At 42.7% G+C, this 19,404-nt stretch overlaps 1 protein-coding gene across 1 annotated transcript; it reads right to left on the bottom strand.

Moving 5' to 3' along the window:
* Nucleotides 1–1,897: 1,897 nt before the first annotated feature.
* Nucleotides 1,898–19,363, bottom strand: SBDS (SBDS ribosome maturation factor). Its single transcript, XM_075852903.1, has 5 exons — nt 19,092–19,363; nt 17,064–17,193; nt 11,394–11,594; nt 4,665–4,829; nt 1,898–3,642 (listed from the first exon to the last, which is right to left on the bottom strand). The coding sequence occupies exons 1-5, from the start codon at nt 19,217–19,219 to the stop codon at nt 3,514–3,516; spliced, it is 753 nt and encodes a 250-aa protein (XP_075709018.1). The 5' UTR covers nt 19,220–19,363; the 3' UTR covers nt 1,898–3,513.
* Nucleotides 19,364–19,404: the final 41 nt, after the last annotated feature.

The raw sequence follows: 19,404 nt of genomic DNA, 5'->3' as shown, positions 1-19,404 counted from the left end.
AGGTAGAAGATCTACTAGTCTAGTGAACGTCCACCTTTTAACACCATTTTGCATGCAGATTTTGCAGCGGATCTGAACCGTTGCATAGCAATGGGTGACATCTGTGGCAAACCCTGGAATTTTTTTAAAAAAAAGCATAGGGTATGCTGTAGGTTTGAAAGCCCCCCCACATATCCTGAAATCCTTTTTATATATTTTTTTCTCGCTGCATAATTTTGTTAAACCCCAGTCATACCGTATTTTTCGGACTATTAAAACACACTTTTTGTCCTAAAAACTGAGCTGTAGTCTTCTTGTACGTCTAAGGGTATGTTCACACAAGCTATTTTCAGCCGTTTTTCAGGCCGTAAACGCCCAAAAAAACTGCTAAAAATGCGGGGGCTGAACGCCTCCAAACATCTGCCCATTGATATCAATGGGGAAAAACGGCATTCCATTCCCAGGGGACGTATTTTACGCGGCCGTTTTAAAAAACGGCCGCGTAAAAAAAAAAAAACTCGTAAAAAGAAGTGCATGTCACTTCTTGAGCCATTTTTCATTGACTCAATAGAAAAACAGCTGTAAAAAAATGCTAGTTTAAAAAAACAGCTGAAAATCAAAGGCTGTTTTCCCTTGAAAACAGCTCTGTATTTTCAGCCATGTTTTGTTAAGCGTGTGAACACACCCTAATAGCTCAAATGCAGGCAGCGGCCAGTGTATGCAGAAGCCGGAGACTGAGCTCCGTGATTCAAAGTTTCTTGCGGTGCAATGTTATGGATGCTGCCCGTCCTGTCCTATGTGTAAAGGATCTGTGGTATTTGCTCACTGAACAGTTAGATTTGACAGAATTCTGGGTGTAAATTGTTTGTTCAGTGAGCAGATAGACATCTTAGTAAGTATATGCAGGTATTCATCTGTAAGACCCTTCTAGTCATGCCCCCTCCTCCTACGAATGAACAGCGTCAACTCTCAAGCAGTGGCCTGAGCAGATACATCACCATTAACCCCTGCCTCCCCACACCTCTGATGTCTGAGTTCAGGAGAGGGTGAGGGTACTATAGTTGCCAATATATTGTATCACCATTGCTGGCTTTATATTGGGGACTATGGCTGGCATTGTGGTGGGGTACTGTATCTGTAACATACCGCCTAAATATTCCCCAAAGGAAATGTACAGTAGAAAACAAAAAAAAAATCTTCCCTTTTAGGCTTCAAATTTTGGGTGCGTCTTACATTCCTGTGTATCTTAATAGTCCGAAAAATATGGTACGCTGCAATGTACTTCTGTGGCGGACTTTCCGAGTAAGGCCTTATTCACACGGACGTGTCTGTTTTGCGCGCGCAAAAGGTCCGTGTGGCATCAGCATGTGGTGCGTGGCTGCGTGATTTCATGTAGCCGGCATCATTATCACTGTTTTTCTGTTTACAATTATTCTTTGTACTACGGTTGCGCAAATCACGCGCGGCACCCGGAAGTGCTTCCGTGTGCGATTTGCACGCACCCATTGACTTCAATGGGTGCATGCTGCGCAAAACACGGGCAAGTATAGGATATGTCGTGAGTTTTACCCAGCGTACATACAGTCTGAACAGCCCCATTCACTTACATAGGTCCGTGCGACGTGTGTGAAAGTCACGCGCATAGTACGGACGTATAACACGTTCGTGTGAAGGCCTAAATAAGACTCCAGAAATCTTCTGCATGGGCACATGACCTAACATGATGAACTCATTGGGGTTACATTCACTTTAAGGGCACATGTATATGCGTTTAGTTGCGGTTTGTGTCCCTTCCATGTACGGTCTGCAAAAGGTGTGTAGCGTTTTAAAAATCCTCCCACGTTTTGGTTCATAGTTATGTTAATAGTCTTGGAAAGAGGCTCCAAAGAAAGCTTTCAAAACATTGTGGGACACCTCATTTGTGCTTGTCAAAATACAATGAATAGTTATTTTTATTTGTAAGTGAAATTAAATTACAAGATGTATTACTAAACAGCCAAAATAAACCAACTTTGTGAACGACTGTTCATCCAAGGTCCCACGCACACGACTGTAGCCGTGTGCATGGTCCGTGATTACAGCACAGACAGCCACGAAGTGTCATACGTGGGCAGTCCGCAATTCATGGACCGTGCACACATTGATTTCAATGAGCTCGGACCGCAAATACGGACTTCCCCCTCCATTTTTGTGGATGAATTGCGGACGCAAAAACACGTTAGTGTGCATGAGGCCTAGGTGTTTTGACAGATATAACAAATTTTTCTAGAAGACATCCCTCTTGGTTTCGTTTGGGCAGATCAAGATGCTATTCCTAACATCCTATAGACATCTAATATAAAGCAAAAACATGACACCAGCGTGATGACGTGTCTCTGACTGAATGGCTATTTTGACAATACTATACCTCTACTCCAACCCCGATTCCTTCCACCATACATCCCACTAAGCACGCATTAATTCGGGTGTATTTATGTAGTGCAAAACAAGCTTAAAAATGCTCAGCTTTAAGGAGATTTCAATAGAAATATAAATGTATACTTTTGTTAACGTAAATGAGAATAGTCATGCATCATATATTAACAGTACAGCATTGTGTACGTTCATTCTAAGTGCAATTGCACACGACCGAGTGCCACTCGGCCGGTTTTGACGGCATCCGATTCACGGACCCATTCACTTTAGCGGGCCAATCGGGTCCGTGAACGGACCAGACTCTCTAATTCGTGGATGGATAGGACAAGAAGCTCTGTCAAGAGACAAAGGCCCTTTAACCCTTTATGCTCATTTTATAGTTGCACGACTGAATTTAGTGTGTTAAAAGCTGCACTATACAGATTTCATAATAGCGTTAGTGGAGCTGTACAACATGCCTGGCATCTTGCTGCGCATATGAGAGGGGCAGTGTGAGTGGTTGTTTGTCAGATGCGCTCAGATAATCCTCATGGTGATTCCCAGCAATGTTGATTGGCTGAGAGCTGCTTACAATGCACCACCCAAGTGTTCTTTTCCGATGGATGAGGACAGGCACATTCTGGCAGCTGTAAAATGTACACCTTTAGCACCCAAAAGCGTAACATAGTATAGGACGTTTTTCAAGACAGCAGAAAATAGCAGTTAATAAGTTGCATATGCATCCCCTTTGCGAAAAGCACTAAATTGTTCTAAGGTCTAGTTCACACAGACTTTTGCAGGCAGAAAAACTCTTCCTCAAAATAAGGAATTTTGAGTCAGATTTTGACTTGCGAGCACCAAAAAAAACTGTGAACTGACCCTAAAAGTAACACTGCAGGGTCTTTATACATATGGAATGCTGCAAAGCACACCTGCACCCAAAAAATGTTTTAAAAATATTATTTGTAGTTAATATATTGACACCTTATTAGCAAAGTAGAATTACAAATTAATAAATGATACACACTGAGGCAAAGACATAGCTGTTGTGAACACAAATGCTGTCCGTTACAGAAGGGTTTGAAGCAGTCTTTTACTACAAAGCCAGTCTCATGGGGACAGATTATCAGGTCAGTGTTCTTATTCCAGCTTCTCATCTCCTTCTTCTACATCCTTCAAACTGAGAACCTCCAGGGTGCCTTTTCCTCTGGTTTCACAACGTATCAGCTCATCAATTTCTCTGAAGCAGCCAGGATCAATCAAACATACCTAACAACATGGATTAGAGATAAATACATTATTTCTCATGTATAATAAAAAAAGGTTCATATTTACTGCTGTCGATGAGCCGCATTACAAGGGTGTGCCAAGCTTTTAACATATCAGCTAGGCCGAGACCCCTCAAATTACAGTAGAAAACCTCTGACCTCTGCTCACATGTGTTTCTAGGGCATTCCCTTATGAAGTGTGGTGAATTATAGTTATTATTACATGAAATGCAGTAGGGAAATTGAGAGGTTCTCTACTATCGTAAATTGCTGCCTAAAAGGAAGCAATCGGTACAGGGTCCAACATTTAGTATACACCTTCAGCCAAAAAATAAATTGACTATACATTGCAGATTTATAGTCAACTTAGCTACTGCCCCGCTCCTGAATGTTCTGGCCTCCGTTACGGTCCCCTGCTTTCCAGTAGTGGAGAAGGTGGGGGGGGGGGGGTGTTTCAGACTTTCACAGAAAATCTCCACAGGAAAGGACAGTATTGGCCATTTTGGATACCGGAAAGGGAGAGACTGGAACGGATCCTGGCACATTCAGGAACAGGGCAGCAGGTAATTGGACTATACATTTGCAATGTACAGTCAATTTTTTTTTCTTTTTGGCTGAAGGGTTGCCGTCTCTGCACCGATTGCAGGAGTAAGCATCAGGGAATATGTAGGAGAGCATGTCCAGAAAGTCTCAAGTGTCCCACTATATTCTAGAACATAAGCACAGGAGCACTTCCAGTATGAGATGTCACATCCCCTGTGACATACAGACCACATACACTGCTGAATCCTGCAAGTCCTTGACTGGTCCTGGAAGAAGTCTCATACTTTCAACAGAAAGGGAATACTTGGCTACCTCTCCAATGAAACCAGGGACAAGGTCAGGGTTCAGATATACCGGTTCCTGTGGCTTCCAACTATCTGACTGACATATCATAAAAGTTTAATTAAGTAAATTTAACAGGTAAGTAATCGTCGGACTGTAACTTAGCGGTTTGGTGATTCAGTAGCAGCATGGACTTACAATCTCCAGCTCTTGGTCAAAATCTTCACTCTCTATGTGTTTGATAAGTGGTTTCAACTTTTCTTTCAATCTCTTGCCATCCTTGGCAGGTAGGATAAAACGCAGTCTCATGTGGGCTCGCTCAATCTGCATGGTTTCTTTAAGCTGCTTTATAACTTCCAGTGCCTACAATATAATTAAACAAATAGAAGCAAATATACTCTGCAAAAAGAAAGGTCTAGTTTAGTATTTATGCTATGAGATTCCAGAGCCACCAGTTGGCTTCAATAAGATTTTTTTGTCATGTGTCTTTTGCTTTTAAACAGAGAAAAGAGTCATCTAGAGTCAACTAGAATACCAGACTTTCATTCCGATCCACTAACATACAGATCTGTTATAAATGGAAGCCTTGATGGCAAGTGTGAACAAAGACCCCAGAATATTTATTTGAGATATATTGCACATTGACATATTTGTAATATACCAGCTCAAGCCTGAGAAGTGCAGTGACCTTAGGCTCTGTTCACATCTGCGTTGGGGTCCCGTTCTGACATTTCGTCGGAGGTTTCCGCCAGAACAGGACCCCGACGGAAACCAGAGGTTTCCGTCTCCATCACCATTGATTTCAATGGTGATGGAGCCGCTGTGAGTAGTTTCCATTTGTCTATTTTGTGCACCGGACCCATTGTTTTGCCGGAAGAAATAGCGTAGTCGACTATGCTATGGCTTCCGGCAAAACAACTGATCCGATGCACAAAAGAGACAAATGGAAACCACGCACAGCGGCTCCATCACCATTGAAATCAATGGTGATGGAGACGGAAACCTCTGGTTTCCGTCGGTGTCTGTTCGGGGTCCCGTTCTGACAGAAACCTCAGACGGAACGTCAGAACGGGACCCCAATGCAGATGTGAACAGAGCCTTACTTCTCTACTTGGCCAATGTAAAATGGTCTATTAAAATTCCACACCCATTTTGAACATCAGCAGTCTTTAATAACTGGTATATCATATCCATAGAGGGGGTACGAAACCAACGTTTTTGTACATTAAAGGCTATACACAATTTTGACACAGAAAAAATAATTTTCATATGTTAGGGGTGACCTTAAAAAGAACCTTTCACCTGCCCATACATGTGCAGCTGAGTGCACCATGAATAGGCAGGGCAGCAGAAACCCTGGGGCACTTTACATTTTTTTCCTATCCTCCTCCGTTATTTAGATATCAGTGCCTTTATATTTGGTGCCCGAAATTTAAATAACCCCCTGAACTGTCAATAGGGCATGTAATTGGCAAGGGGGAGTGATACCATCGCTGACACTGTGACACTGTCTAATCAGCTACAGACAGTGTCACAGCAAGAGCTGGATAGAGGACAGCGTGTGCACGCACTGCTCCGCCACCGCCACCACTGAACTGAAGAATGTAAAATCTTCTCTCTCTGTTCCGCAGCGGCGGCGGAGCTCCACGTGACACGCTCTCCTCTCTCCAGCTCTTGCTGTGACACTGTCCGTAGCAGATTGGACAGTGTCACAGCGATGGTATCACTCCCCCTTGCCAATTACACGCCCCATTGACAGTTTAGGCGGTTATTTAAATATCAGACACCAAATATAATGGCACCGATATCTAAATAACGGAGGAGGATAGGAAATTTTCTTAAAGTGCCCGAGGATTTATGCAGTACTGCCTATTCATGGTGCACTCAGCTGCACATGTATGGGCAGGTAAATGGTTCTCTTTAACATGTAGTTCTAACTGCACTGTGAACAACCGTAATAACAAAACCCAAAAAACAATGGAGGAATCACTGTTATTTTCTCATTCCGCACCACAAAAACTATTTCCAGTTTCCCAGTACATTTTATGGTACAATAAACGATGCCATGAAAAACTACAACTTGTCCCACAAAAATCAAGCCCTCATATGGCTTTATCGACAGAAAAATAAAAAGGTAATGGCTTTTGGAAGGTGGAGGAGGAAAAAAGAAGACCCGAAAAATGCCTGCGGCGGGAAGGAGTTAACAATGATGATAAAAATAACAGTAAGGCCTCATGCACACGACCGTAAAAACACCCATTATTACGACCCGCAATAACGGGCTCATAGATTTCTGTTACCCACTGGTACCTTCCCGTTTTCTCACGGGAAGGTGCCCGTGCCGTTAAAAAAATAGAACATGTTCTATTTTTCGGGCCGTGCTGCTATACTTTACAATGACAGCACGGCTCGCAAAAGCGGCCGGCCGTGCTCGTAATTACGAGCACGGTCGTGTGCATGAAGCCAATTATAGAAACCTCTCATAAAAACTGATTTATCAATGGTAGTTGGGTGAGCGATTACAAAAATTTTAATTTGGTGTGTTATACCTGGAAGCAGTTAAAAGTTGGTCCAAAATCAGTGATATATAGGTATACGTTTAAATTTATTGAAATACACTTGTTCTACCTGTATAAACGTTTAAAATAATTCTTTAATGATAATTTATTAAAATGTAGTAGGGCACAGAGTGCCAAAAGATCCAAATACAGGCGTTGGCAGCCAGATCAAGAGTGCACAGTAAGAGGAATGTGAAGTAGACAATCAACGTGCACTGATTAAACAGTGCCTGACAAGTCTGATGTAATTTTCAACACCTCTTTAGATGTGCTGGCAAATATTGGTAAGATCTGATTGCCACAGATTACAGGCACACTTCCCTAAGGGGAAGTGTGCCTGTAATCTGTGGCAATCAGATCTTACCAATATTTGCCAGCACATCTAAAGAGGTGTTGAAAATTACATCAGACTTGTCAGGCACTGTTTAATCAGTGCACGTTGATTGTCTACTTCACATTCCTCTTACTGTGCACCCTTGATCTGGCTGCCAACGCCTGTATTTGGATCTTTTGGCACTCTGTGCCCTACTACATTTTAATAAATTATCATTAAAGAATTATTTTAAACGTTTATACAGGTAGAACAAGTGGAAGCAGTTAAAAGCCAATAAAAATTGATGTTCTATCCTCAGGATAGACCATCAATAGTGAATGGGTCGGGCTCGGACTCCCCGGACCCCAACCGATCAGTTGTTTTGGAGGGGACGCTGCGCTCAATGGGAGAAAAGGCTGCAATACCTGTGAATCCCTGCTAAATGCGTGTCGACGATTCACAGTGAGCAAGAAGAAATAAAGAGGAAGAAGCGCTCGTACGAGCCCTGCGGCCCCTTCAAAACAGCTGATCGGCGGAGGGTCCTAGGAGTCGGGCCCCGACCCATCAGCTATTGATGGCCGATCCTGAGGATAGGCCATCAATTTTTATTGGATGGAAACCCCATTTAAGCATGTAACTTTAACGCCATATCTTGCTATTTTGGTTGGAACGTATTGTTTTTAAGACAGCCTTCCCTTATAGAGCATTAGAAGTTTGTCAATTGTAATCTCTCGCTCCAGTGTCATGTTAGATGAAAAGCGTTGGTTTAATGGGCCATATCTTATAAAGCTTTGGGTTGGGATGACTGGTTGGGTCAAAAGTGCAAAGAGATGGTGTGGCATTATCTGTGAGAAGATCAATGTGGTAATTAGGAGGTTCTTTGACCAATACGTTTCCAGGGTTGGGTTCTGACCAATTCCCAGCAATTCTAATGGCCAGAAAAACATAACTTTCTCACAGTTAGTGGGTTGCCATTTATTAAATTTAGAAACGTCAATAGACTGGTTGGCAAGATTAGATCTACAAGGTCAGTGTCAATGTTTAAATTATGTGATACAGCTGTTTACCTCAGACTGAAAAAAAACTGTTGGGTCCTCTGGTGGAGGTGGCATATTATTCATAAAAAATGGTCTACCACTATCCTCTTCTGAACGGATCCAAAGCACACAAGCAAGTCTGTCATATCCGTGACTGTGGGCCGTCAGGTTCACTCTCCCCCTGACGGCCGCAGCCATGGGTCGGCGAGCACTGGCCCCAGTCCCCTCCACAGGAGACGCCAGTGCTCGCTTCCACTCACCTCGACCGGTGTGCACACTCGTGCCCGCTTTTAAAGAACACGTCAGGTCTCTGCGTATCTGGACTCTGGATCCGCTGCTAATTATATCCGTAGAGACCTTGTGGATCTTCTTCAATTACCCACCACCCCTCTGGAGAGGCTGTTGACGGTTGCATCAGTAAATGGACTACCTCTGCCAGATCCAGTTATAGCTGTGACCAAGCTGCTGAGGCTCCAAGTAGGGGCTCTTCACTCCGAACTTCTGTCGTTCTATGTCCTATCCAAAGCCGTTAACCCTGTGTTGCTGGGCCTGCCTTGGCTCCGACTACATGCCCCAGTCCTGGACTGGAATTCTATAGAGGTTCTCCAGTGGGGCCCTGAGTGTCAAAGCCGATGCCTGGTGCAGATTAGTTCGGCTCAGCCTTCTCTGCCTCGGTCATTGGCAGGATTGCCGGGTCATTATGCTGCATTTTCGGACATCTTCAGCAAGAGGGAGGCGGAGACATTGCCTTCACACCGGGCATATGACTGCCCTATCGAGCTGATTCCTGGTGCATCCCTTCCCCGTGGTAGGGTATATCCTTTCTCCTTGCCAGAGACTCTGTCCATGTCCACCTATGTGAAGGAGAACTTGGAGAGGAGCTTCATACGGAAGTCTTCCTCCCCGGCAAGAGCCGGGTTCTTCTTTGTCAAAAAGAAGGATTGCTCTCTTCGTCCTTGTATTGACTACCGAGGTCTCAACCAGATCACGGTGAAAAATAAATATCCTTTGCCACTGATCTCAAAGCTGTTTGATCGTATACGTGGTGCCAAGATTTTTTCCAAACTACACCTGCGTGGGGCTTTCAACCTAGTCCGGATTCACCAGGGTGACAAATGCATTTAACACCCATGATGGACACTATGAATATCTAGTAATGCCCTTCGGCCTGTGTAATTCTCCCACGGTCTTCCAGGAGTTCGTTAATGACATTTTCCGTGACCTCCTCTATGTTTGTGGTGTGGTCTATCTTGATGATATCTTGATTTTTTTCTCCAGATCCTATGACGCATCAGAGACATGTCCGTCAAGTTTTGCTACGGTTAAGGGAGAATCATCTGTACGCCAAGTTGGAGAGGTGCGTGTTTGAAAGAGATGCTCTACCCTTCCTGGGCTACATCGTCTCGGATTGAGGTCTTGAGATGGATCCTGAAAAGCTAAAAAGTCTGTCCTGGAATAGCCACGTCCTCAAGGCTTGAGGGCCATACAGCGCTTTCTGGGATTCGCCAATTTTTACAGACCGTTTATTCCAAACTTCTCCTATCTCTAACCTCACTAAGAAGGGCATGAACGCCAAGCTGCAGACTCCTGAGGCAGAGTCTGCATTCAATAGCCTGAAGAGTGCCTTCACGTCAGCCTCTATCCTCCATCATCCAGATGTCTCTCTACAGTTCTCGTTGGAGGTGGACGCATCCTCTGTCGGTGCTGGTGCACTCCTGTTCCAGAGAGGCTCCAAGGGCAAGTCAATGGTATGTGGATATTTTTCTAAGCTCTTCTCTTCCACAGAACGCAACTACTTGATTGGGGATCGGGAGTTACTGGCCATCAAATTGGCTCTGGAGGAGTGGAGACATCTACTAGAGGGCGCAGTTCATCCCATCCTGATTTTTACGGACCATAAGAACCTCACCTATCTTCAGACGGCCCAACGGCTGAACCCTCGTCAGGCCAGGTGGTCGCTGTTTCCTTACCAGGTTCCAGTTTGAGCTCCATTATCGCCTGGCTGACAAGAACGTGAGGGCCAATGCCTTGTCCAGGTCTTTCGAGACAGAAGACACAATGGAAATTCCACAGAACATTATAGATCCGTCTTGCATTGTCTCTGTCAATCCCCTGCAAGTTGGGGACATTCCTCCAGGGAGGACTTTGGTGCGCCTGGTTATTGCTTCCGCTATTGATTCTGTCGGAAAAACTGAAACCTGCCGGAATGGTGACGAACGGAAATCATTAGCAATGTTTCCGTCACCATTGATATCAATAGTGACGGAAACGGAAGTTGTGGTTTCAGTTTGACTTTCCATTGAGGGGTTCACCCGACGGAAACCTCCGACGGAACCCAGGAACGGAAAGCCAACGCTGATGTGAACAGGCCCTTATTTCTGTCTTTATCTTATATTAAAATTTGTTGGATGATCTGAAATATTTAAATGTGACAAATTGGCAAAATTAGTAGAAATTGTTTGAAGGGCATTTCTTTTTCACAGCACTGTATGTTTAAATACTTAGAATTTTTTGGGATGTACCTTCCATTACAGCTGTAGATCTGCCATACAGTTAACTTTATTAACCTGTGCGCTATTGTTTAGATACAGCCACAGAACCTCAAGCAAATCCTTCCACAGGAAAAGTATGGAAACTAAGGGGAAAAAGCGGGTGGCTCCAAAGACCACCCTTTTTTAAATAGAAACTGGCCCAGCGATCAGCTGATCGCCATGAGTCTGACTTTTCTGATCCCTGGCGATCAGCTGTTATCAATGGAGGAAGCCATGTCTGGTGATTCATTTCCCCTGCTGCAAAGTAACGGTAGGATTACATGCCAGGCATTTAAATTCTAAGTACTGGCAGTATGTAAACTTCTTTTTACATGAAAATACTGAGTCATTTGATAAGAGTATATATATCTCTGAACTCAGCTTCCTGGCTGGCGAACATATGCAGAGCTGTAGAAAACAATCAAATAGATTTATTATTAACTCTTGTACCACATGCATAGAAAGCGGGGAACAAATGTTTCACTTACTTGTTGTTTAGTGCTCTTAGTTGCTTTAACGGAGTAATGGATGTCTTTCATAGCTCTCTCAATGAGGTTTACAGTGTATGGCCTCTTGGTCTCTGGATTTACACACTTGTCTGCTACAGTAGTTGCAATATCTCGGAACATTTGTTCGAGCTGGGTACTCCGCTCTTTCTCAGAGACCTGCAGCTCTCCCTTTGACAAAATCTGTTGAAATAAGTAAAGTTTAATTTAAAGACTATGTACACCTTTTGGAAATTATTTTTTTATTTAGTGAAAGTATTTTGTTTTTTTAAACCACTTTTAAACTGTTTTTTTTTTTACTTTTTTAGATACAGCCATCTATGTAACCTGTATACATATATTGTATACGTATATATTATCTTAATCCCTTTCTAGTTACAAAAGCAGTCAAAGAACACAGACAGGCCAGTGACAAATGTCAAATTCCCTGTGCTTGCCCTACTGTACATAAGAGTAAAGGCTGCTGTTTAAAGGAATTATCGGACGACAGACATTGTTGGCATATTGCTAGATTTGGCCATCAATGTCGTTTATGGGAAAACCACATTAAAGCAGATCTTTCGTTATACTATGCTGTACCTATTTAAAGAGGCTCTGTCACCACATTATAAGTGCCCTATCTCCTATATAAGGAGATCGGCGCTATAATGTAGGTGACAGTAACGCTTTAGATTTAGAAAAACGATCTATTTTAAACCACTTTATTAGCGATTTTTAGCTTTATGCTAATGAGTTTCTTAATGCCCAAGTGGGCGTGTTTTTACTTTAGACCAAGTGGGCGTTGTACAGAGGAGTGTATGACGCTGACCAATCAGCATCATGCACTCCTCTCCATTCATTTACACAGCAGCATCCCGTTCTTACTAGAACGCGATGTGCAGCCACATACACATACATTAACGTTAATCAAGTGTCCTGATAATGAATATACATCACCTCCAGCCTGGACGTCACGTGTATTCAGAATCCTGACACTTCTGAATCTTTTCTGTGAGATTTCCAGCAAGGGAGACGAAATCTCGTTTACATTGTAATCTCGCGAGATTACGCGTGGCTTGCTGGAATCTCACCGAAAATATTCAGAAGTGTCAGGATTCTGAATACACATGATGTCCAGGCTGGAGGTGATGTATATTCATTATCAGGACACTTGATTAACGTTAATGTATGCGTATGTGGCTGCACATCGTGTTCTAGTAAGAACGCGATGCTGCTGTGTAAATGAATGGAGAGGAGTGTATGACGCTGACTGGTCACTCATTGGTCAGCGTCATACACGCCTCTGTACAACGCCCACTTGGTCGAAAGTAAAAACACGCGCACTTGGGCATTAAGAAACTCATTAGCATAAAGCTAAAAATTGCTCATAAAGTGGTTTAAAATAGATAATTTTTCTAAATAAAAAGCACTGCTGTCACCTACATTACAGCGTCCATCTCCTTATGTAGAAGATAGGCCACTTATAATGTGGTGACAGAGCCTCTTTAAGCAGCATAGTATGGGGACAGGTCCGCTCTATTAGCCCAAAAATCACAAAAAATAATTTGCCACTTGGCTAATGACAGGTATCAAAGAATACAGTGTGTATGTGTATATATATATATATATATATATATATATAGTTATGAGTCCAGCGTATACCTTCAGCCTTTCTCTTTAGCGATTTATGGCTGCTGTATATACATGTAAAGACACAACAGCCTGGCAGCTACTGGTCAGAAGGGCAGGAGGATAGGAGAGTGCTCCCCTCATGAATACGGAAAACTCATAACTATGCGTCCGCTGTATTCTTTACTAGCTGCAATTAGCCAAACAGCGCAGTGTTTTTTTGTGATGTTTGGGCTAATTGTAGAGCGGACCTTTCGCCATACTATGCTGCCCTTACATAGCACAATATAGTATGATAATAGATCTACTTTAAAGGCCGGATTAACAGAGTTTTGTGTCCCCCCCCCCCCTATTTAAAACTGCATCAAAAAAAGACATACTACAAACTACACCTGCTATTTTCTTAGGCCTCATGCACACGGCCGTGCCCATAATGACGCAATCTTACGGGCACGACGGCCATGCTCCCATACAAAGTTTTTTTTTACGGTCGTGTGCATGGGGCTTTAAAGTGTAACAAAACTTGTAAAAAACTTTTGACATGTCATAGTAACATGTCATAAGTTTTGATCGGTGAGGGTCCGAGCACTGAGACCACACCGATCGATAAAACAAAAGCGGCAGAAGCACTCGGGTGAGCGCTGTACCGCTTTCTTTCGGATTTGCTTTCCTCGGAGCGGTGTACGGCTCAATAGAAGGTCTACGAGTCCGTACAACGCGCTCGGCTTTCCTAGGAAAGCCAATCATAAACGAAGCAGCAGGATGCTTACCCGAGTGCTTCTGCCGCTTTAAGCTATCAGTGGGGGTCTTAGCGATCGGACTCCCACCGATCATAACTTTAAGCTTAGTTACCCTTTAACTCGTATGTATTTTTAAGTCATTTTTGAAATTATGCCTTATTGTACATGCATTTTTAAGGCGTATTGAAAAACCTATTGAAGCACATGGAACAAAACACCATAAGAGCATTATGCTTTTGGAAAACATGGCAATTACAAAAGTGAAAATAAGCAAAATGCTGTGCATGTAGATATCTTCATACGTTCCTGTAGACTAACAGCATACATACGCATCCATTTTTTTGTTAATGAAAAATAAAATTAAAAAAACCCACACCTAAGCTACCTAAGTGAATCCACCCTGTCATAAGATGATTTTTGAAGCCATGTAAAATTATGACTGTCTATTGATGGGCTATTAGTCATTTCAATCCCACTAGTCTACTGTATTATCAGAACACTCCACACAAATCCACAGACGCTATATTATGGAATTGCGATTTATGCCATTTTAAAGAGGCTCTGTCACCAGATTTTGCAACCCCTATCTGCTATTGCAGAAGATAGGCGCTGCAATGTAGATTACAGTAACGTTTTGATTTTTAAAAAACGAGCATTTTTGGCCAAGTTATGACCATTTTTGTATTTATGCAAATGAGGCTTGCAAAAGTCCAAGTGGGCGTGTTTAAATTCAAAGTCCAAGTGGGCGTGTATTATGTGCGTACATCGGGGCATTTTTACTACTTTTACTAGCTGGGCGTTCTGACGAGAAGTATCATCCACTTTTCTTCAGAACGCCCAGCTTCTGGCAGTGCCGACACAGCGTGTTCTCGAGAGATCACGCTGTGTCGTCACTCACTTCCTGCCCCAGGTCCTGCATCGTGTCAGACGAGCGAGGACACATCGGCACCAGAGGCTACAGTAGATTCTGCAGCAGCATCGGCGTTTGCAGGTAAGTCGATGTAGCTACTTACCTGCAAACGCTGATGCTGCTGCAGAATTAACTGTAGCCTCTGGTGCCGATGTGTCCGACACGATGCAGGACCTGGGGCAGGAAGTGAGTGACGTCACAGCGTGATCTCTCGAGAACACGCTGTGTGTCTGCACTGCCAGAAGCTGGGCGTTCTGAAGAGAAGTGGATGATACTTCTCGTCAGAACGCCCAGCTAGTAAAAGTAGTAAAAACGCCCCGATGTACGCACATAATACACGCCCACTTGGACTTTTGCAAGCCTCATTTGCATAAATACAAAAATGGTCATAACTTGGCCAAAAATGCTCGTTTTTTAAAAATAAAAACGTTACTGTAATCTACATTGCAGCGCCGATCTGCTGCAATAGCAGATAGGGGTTGCAAAATCTGGTGACAGAGCCCCTTTAAAATATATTGCTGAAGGTGCAAGGTAAACCAACCCCCAGGTAAATTCACAGACCACTATTGAATGCTAATCTCAGTGTAAAAACAAAAAGGATGGAAATAAAACAAGCAGAAGCTAACAAAAATATGTTGAGATTGGTGTATAGGTAAAAAAAAAAGGTATATGCATATAAGATCCGTGCCTGTGGAGCGAGCAGCCTGCAGCTGCCCCTTTTCAAAAACCATTTGGAGAATGAAACCAGCAAAGGATATGGTTGCTGTGAGTAACTGCACTTTTTTTTTTGTCTTGTAAAACTAGATACTGAGACTGCAATATATTTCATGTGCTGTATAACACACATTGAGTCACTGCCATCAAATATATTCACTGTTTAAAGGGGTAAAGAAACCACATTGTGGCCAGGCACCATGTTGTAAAGGGGACGGTATTGGGAGTGGCGCTGTGTAGGAGAACAGCCAAAGGTGCTTCTTTACTTAAAGAGGCTCTGTCACCAGATTATAAGTGCCCTATCTCCTACATAATCTGATTGGCGCTGTAATGTAGATAACAGCAGTGGTTTTTATTTTGAAAAACGATCATTTTTGAGCAAGTTATGAGCTAGTTTAGATTTATGCTAATGAGTTTCTCAATGGACAACTGGGCGTGTTTTACTTTTTACCAACTGGGTGTTGTACAGAGGAGTGTATGACGCTGACCAATCAGTGTCCTGCACTTCTCATTGTTCCAGCCCAGCTTCTTTCACTGCACAATCACACTGTGCTGTGGATCATGCTGGGCTGGAACAATGAGAAGTGCAGGACACTGATTAGTCACTGATTGGTCAGCCTCATACACTTCTTTACAACACCCAGTTGGTAAAAAGTAAAAACACACCCAGTTATCCATTGAGAAAATCATTAGCATAAATCTAAACTAGCTCATAACTTGCTCAAAAATGATCGTTTTTCAAAATAAAAACCACTGCTGTTATTTACATTACAGCGCCAATCAGATTATGATCAGATATATAGACTCCAAACAGAGTAGTAACAAGGGCTGGGAGCTGTCTTTATCACAACCGTCCCCCCATATCATATAGGCAGCTCTATAATAATGCATATACCACAAAGAGACAGAAAAGAGCCTTTAACGCCAATATATATATAAAAGTATAAATTTTTATTACACAAACACTGTACATAATTAAAATAACATAAAGAGACTAGTATAAAAAAGCGGAGACCGCATCAAATGTTATTACTACCTGTGATCCAAGAGTAACGCTACGACTATTTCAGCAGTTCTCTAATTATCAGTCATCAAAACAATAATACACCATCCTTGAAATGTAAGAGAAAAAAGGGAGAACAATGTCTCCATAGGTAACAAGTGTATCAAGGGACAAAAGTGTAGTGCATGTCATAACAGACAATAATATGCTCAAAGCAGACTTACCCATAGATAGAATCAGGTGAGTGTAAAAGAGTGATGTCCGCTCCGCTGCATAAACCCCGACGCGCGTTTCGCCACGTAGTGCTTCCTCAGGGGGATGTATACTACTGTGTGCTCCATGTTAGCCCTTATATGGTGTTCTAAGTAATCAGACTGTGATGTCGTACAGCGGCGCATCCACGCTGGGACCGCCGGAAGCGAGGCAGTCCCCACATCCTGCCAATCAGATTATGTAGGAGATAGGGCATTTATAATCTGGTGACAGAGCCTCTTTAATACTACAGCCTCTTTGTTGTAGGGATCATCGGGGCCTTAGAAATATCCCAACAATGTCTAGCATTGGAATATAAAAATGCAAAAAAGAACAGCAATAGTGACATTAAAGTACTCCGTCGTTTTTTCTCCTAAGATGTCATACACATCAGTAAAAACTAAGCCAAAGAACACACCCAGTACCTGTTTGCATATTTCTGTTTGATCGTCTGTCCCAAATGCTTTGGCAAGATCCTCCTTTTTAGCAACCTGTCCTTTAGACACATTCATGAATACAGAGTGGGTCTGTAAAACTTCATCAATATCTTTGTCTCTAAAGGCAAAAAGAACATTTCAATACATTGACGTAAGAGGATTGCCAGATATGCAATTGTTTTGAATTTTCCATAGCCGCCCATTGTTGGTATAACACGTAAAATATACGATTAATTTTATCTACATTCAAATCTTAGAGATTAAAATGCAATCACTTTCGTCTTTTACTCACACTAACAGAATTGGTGGTCCGGATTCCGAGGCCGCTGCACAACGACAGAAGCCACTTCCGCAACTTTTTAATGAGCAGATAAAACTCTTAAAGGGAATGTACACCGATTTTTTTTTTTTATAATAAAAAGGTCAATCAGTGTGTTTTGTGAAACTTTATAATTAGTTTTTATTAAAAATTATTTTTACTTTTCAAGATACAGATGCTTTGTATTCTGCGCTAAGACCTGACACGCAGGATCCACCTGTAATCGATCACATCTAAGTTATCAAGATGGGGAGGCATATACCGGCCAGGCAAAAGGACAGTCTTTTGGCGTCCGCCTGACAAAAGACCCCTATGGACAAGTTTATAGCATGTGAGGCTCTACTGCTGTAATAGGGCAAGTCAGGTGAGAGAGAAGACACAAAGGTCCAAACCCCAACCGCTCACCCAGCCATGTAAAAAGCACCAGAGCAGAATAGAGAATCCATTTAAGGCCCAGTTCACACAGAGATTTTTTTGGCACTGTTTTTGACACGGAAACCGCGCCAAAAAACTGCCTAAATTGCCTCCCATTCATTTCAATGGGAGGTGGAGGCGGTTTTTTTTCCCCGCGAGTGTAAATCAACGGGAGGATGAGAAAGCGATTTTCGCAGCGTTTTTTGAAAGCTGCGCTCAATGGCTATGACTGAAAAACGTGGCAAAGGTGCAGGCAGGTCAAAATCTGCCTCAAAATATTTTTCAGCCTGCAAAAAAAACCAGTGTGAACAGGGCCTAATGCTGACAATTTTAAAATTTAAAAAAGTTGAGCAAGCGAATTTAGAAAAATCGGAATCTTGTTGGACAACTTACCTTTTTAAGAGATGAATTAAAAAAAAATGCCAAATACAAATGGTACGATATTAAAGAACAACCTCATTTGCCACAAAAACAAAACGGATTTGGATAGAACAACGAATAACAAAAGGTATGCCAATTAATCCACCATGAATGCAAAACTATTACGTGGACGCAGCCAACCTTAGCCCACATTTATTATCCTCGCTGTGCCTACTTTCAGGTTATACTTGCACGTTATTGGCGCATGTCCTTTGCATATTTATTTTCTCTCTGCCAAAAATAAGTATTTTTTTGTGTGACTTCCTCATATGGGTATCATTTTCATTCGGCTTTACCCTAAAATAAGTTTTGTCACAAGTAAGCAGCACAAAATAAACCATCAGATCAGACAGGTTTGGCGGTATTCTGGAGCAGAGACGCAAGTATTAATGCGCTACATTTATAGGTATCCCTGCGGCAAAATAATAAACTATACGTATTCACCTTGTCACAGACTTAGGAAATGCAAAGTAAGGGAGAAATAGTAAATCTCCCCTATTATGTGAAATTTAAAGGGGTTTTTCCATCAGAGACATTTACGACATAGCCAATGTCATAAATGTTAGATAAATGCGGGTCCCACACCTACCTCTAGAACGGGGCCCCCTAAACCCCATTCTAGCTTACTCGACTCCGGCCACTTCCTGGTTAGGTGGTCGGGAGTTACGGAAACAGCCATGTGCTCGCTGAGCTACACTGTCGCCGTAACTCCCTACACGTGACTTGGTTTGCGTCTCAAGCCTCGCTGTCAAACAAAAATGTCTGCCTAACCCAGTGGCGTCATATTAGCAGTCTCCTACGGGTCTTGACATACGTTACCAAATGACTTCCCCCTGTCGTTACAAGTAGTAGAATAAACTCACGCTCCACTCCTCCAGCTCATAACCTTGTTCTTGTAGCAGGCTATTTCAAATCTCTTTCCTCCCTTCTTCATCCGCACGACGGCCACATTAGTAAGGCGGATTTGGTTGGTGGGTGTGAAGATAGACATGGTCGCTGTTGCCGCTGAAGCTTCTCTTTACCTCACAACAGAAGAGCGTGTAGAGACTGCTACTCTATACAGGCAATGTTGAGATCTCCGTAACAGTCACTATCGGCCACTACACTAAACGCATGCGCATAAAGCTTCTCCGCATAGGCTAAGCATACTACGCAGTTGACTTGTTTAATAAAGTT

This window comes from Rhinoderma darwinii, chromosome 2, assembly GCF_050947455.1.
Source record: "Rhinoderma darwinii isolate aRhiDar2 chromosome 2, aRhiDar2.hap1, whole genome shotgun sequence".
Classification (NCBI taxonomy): domain Eukaryota; kingdom Metazoa; phylum Chordata; class Amphibia; order Anura; family Rhinodermatidae; genus Rhinoderma; species Rhinoderma darwinii.
Note: the sequence above shows the minus strand (reverse complement) of the source record. Positions and strands in the feature narration are given on the sequence as shown.

Excerpts from the sequence above, each read along its gene's own strand:
- SBDS (XM_075852903.1), bottom strand. The coding sequence starts at position 19,219 with ATGTCTATCTTCACACCCACCAACCAAATCCGCCTTACTAATGTGGCC. Across the intron at positions 17,194-19,091 it reads ATGAGCTGGAGGAGTGGAGC|AGACAAAGATATTGATGAAG; the intron begins GTGAGTTTATTC and ends TTTTGCCTTTAG. Across the intron at positions 11,595-17,063 it reads AAACAGAAATATGCAAACAG|ATTTTGTCAAAGGGAGAGCT; the intron begins GTACTGGGTGTG and ends TTATTTCAACAG.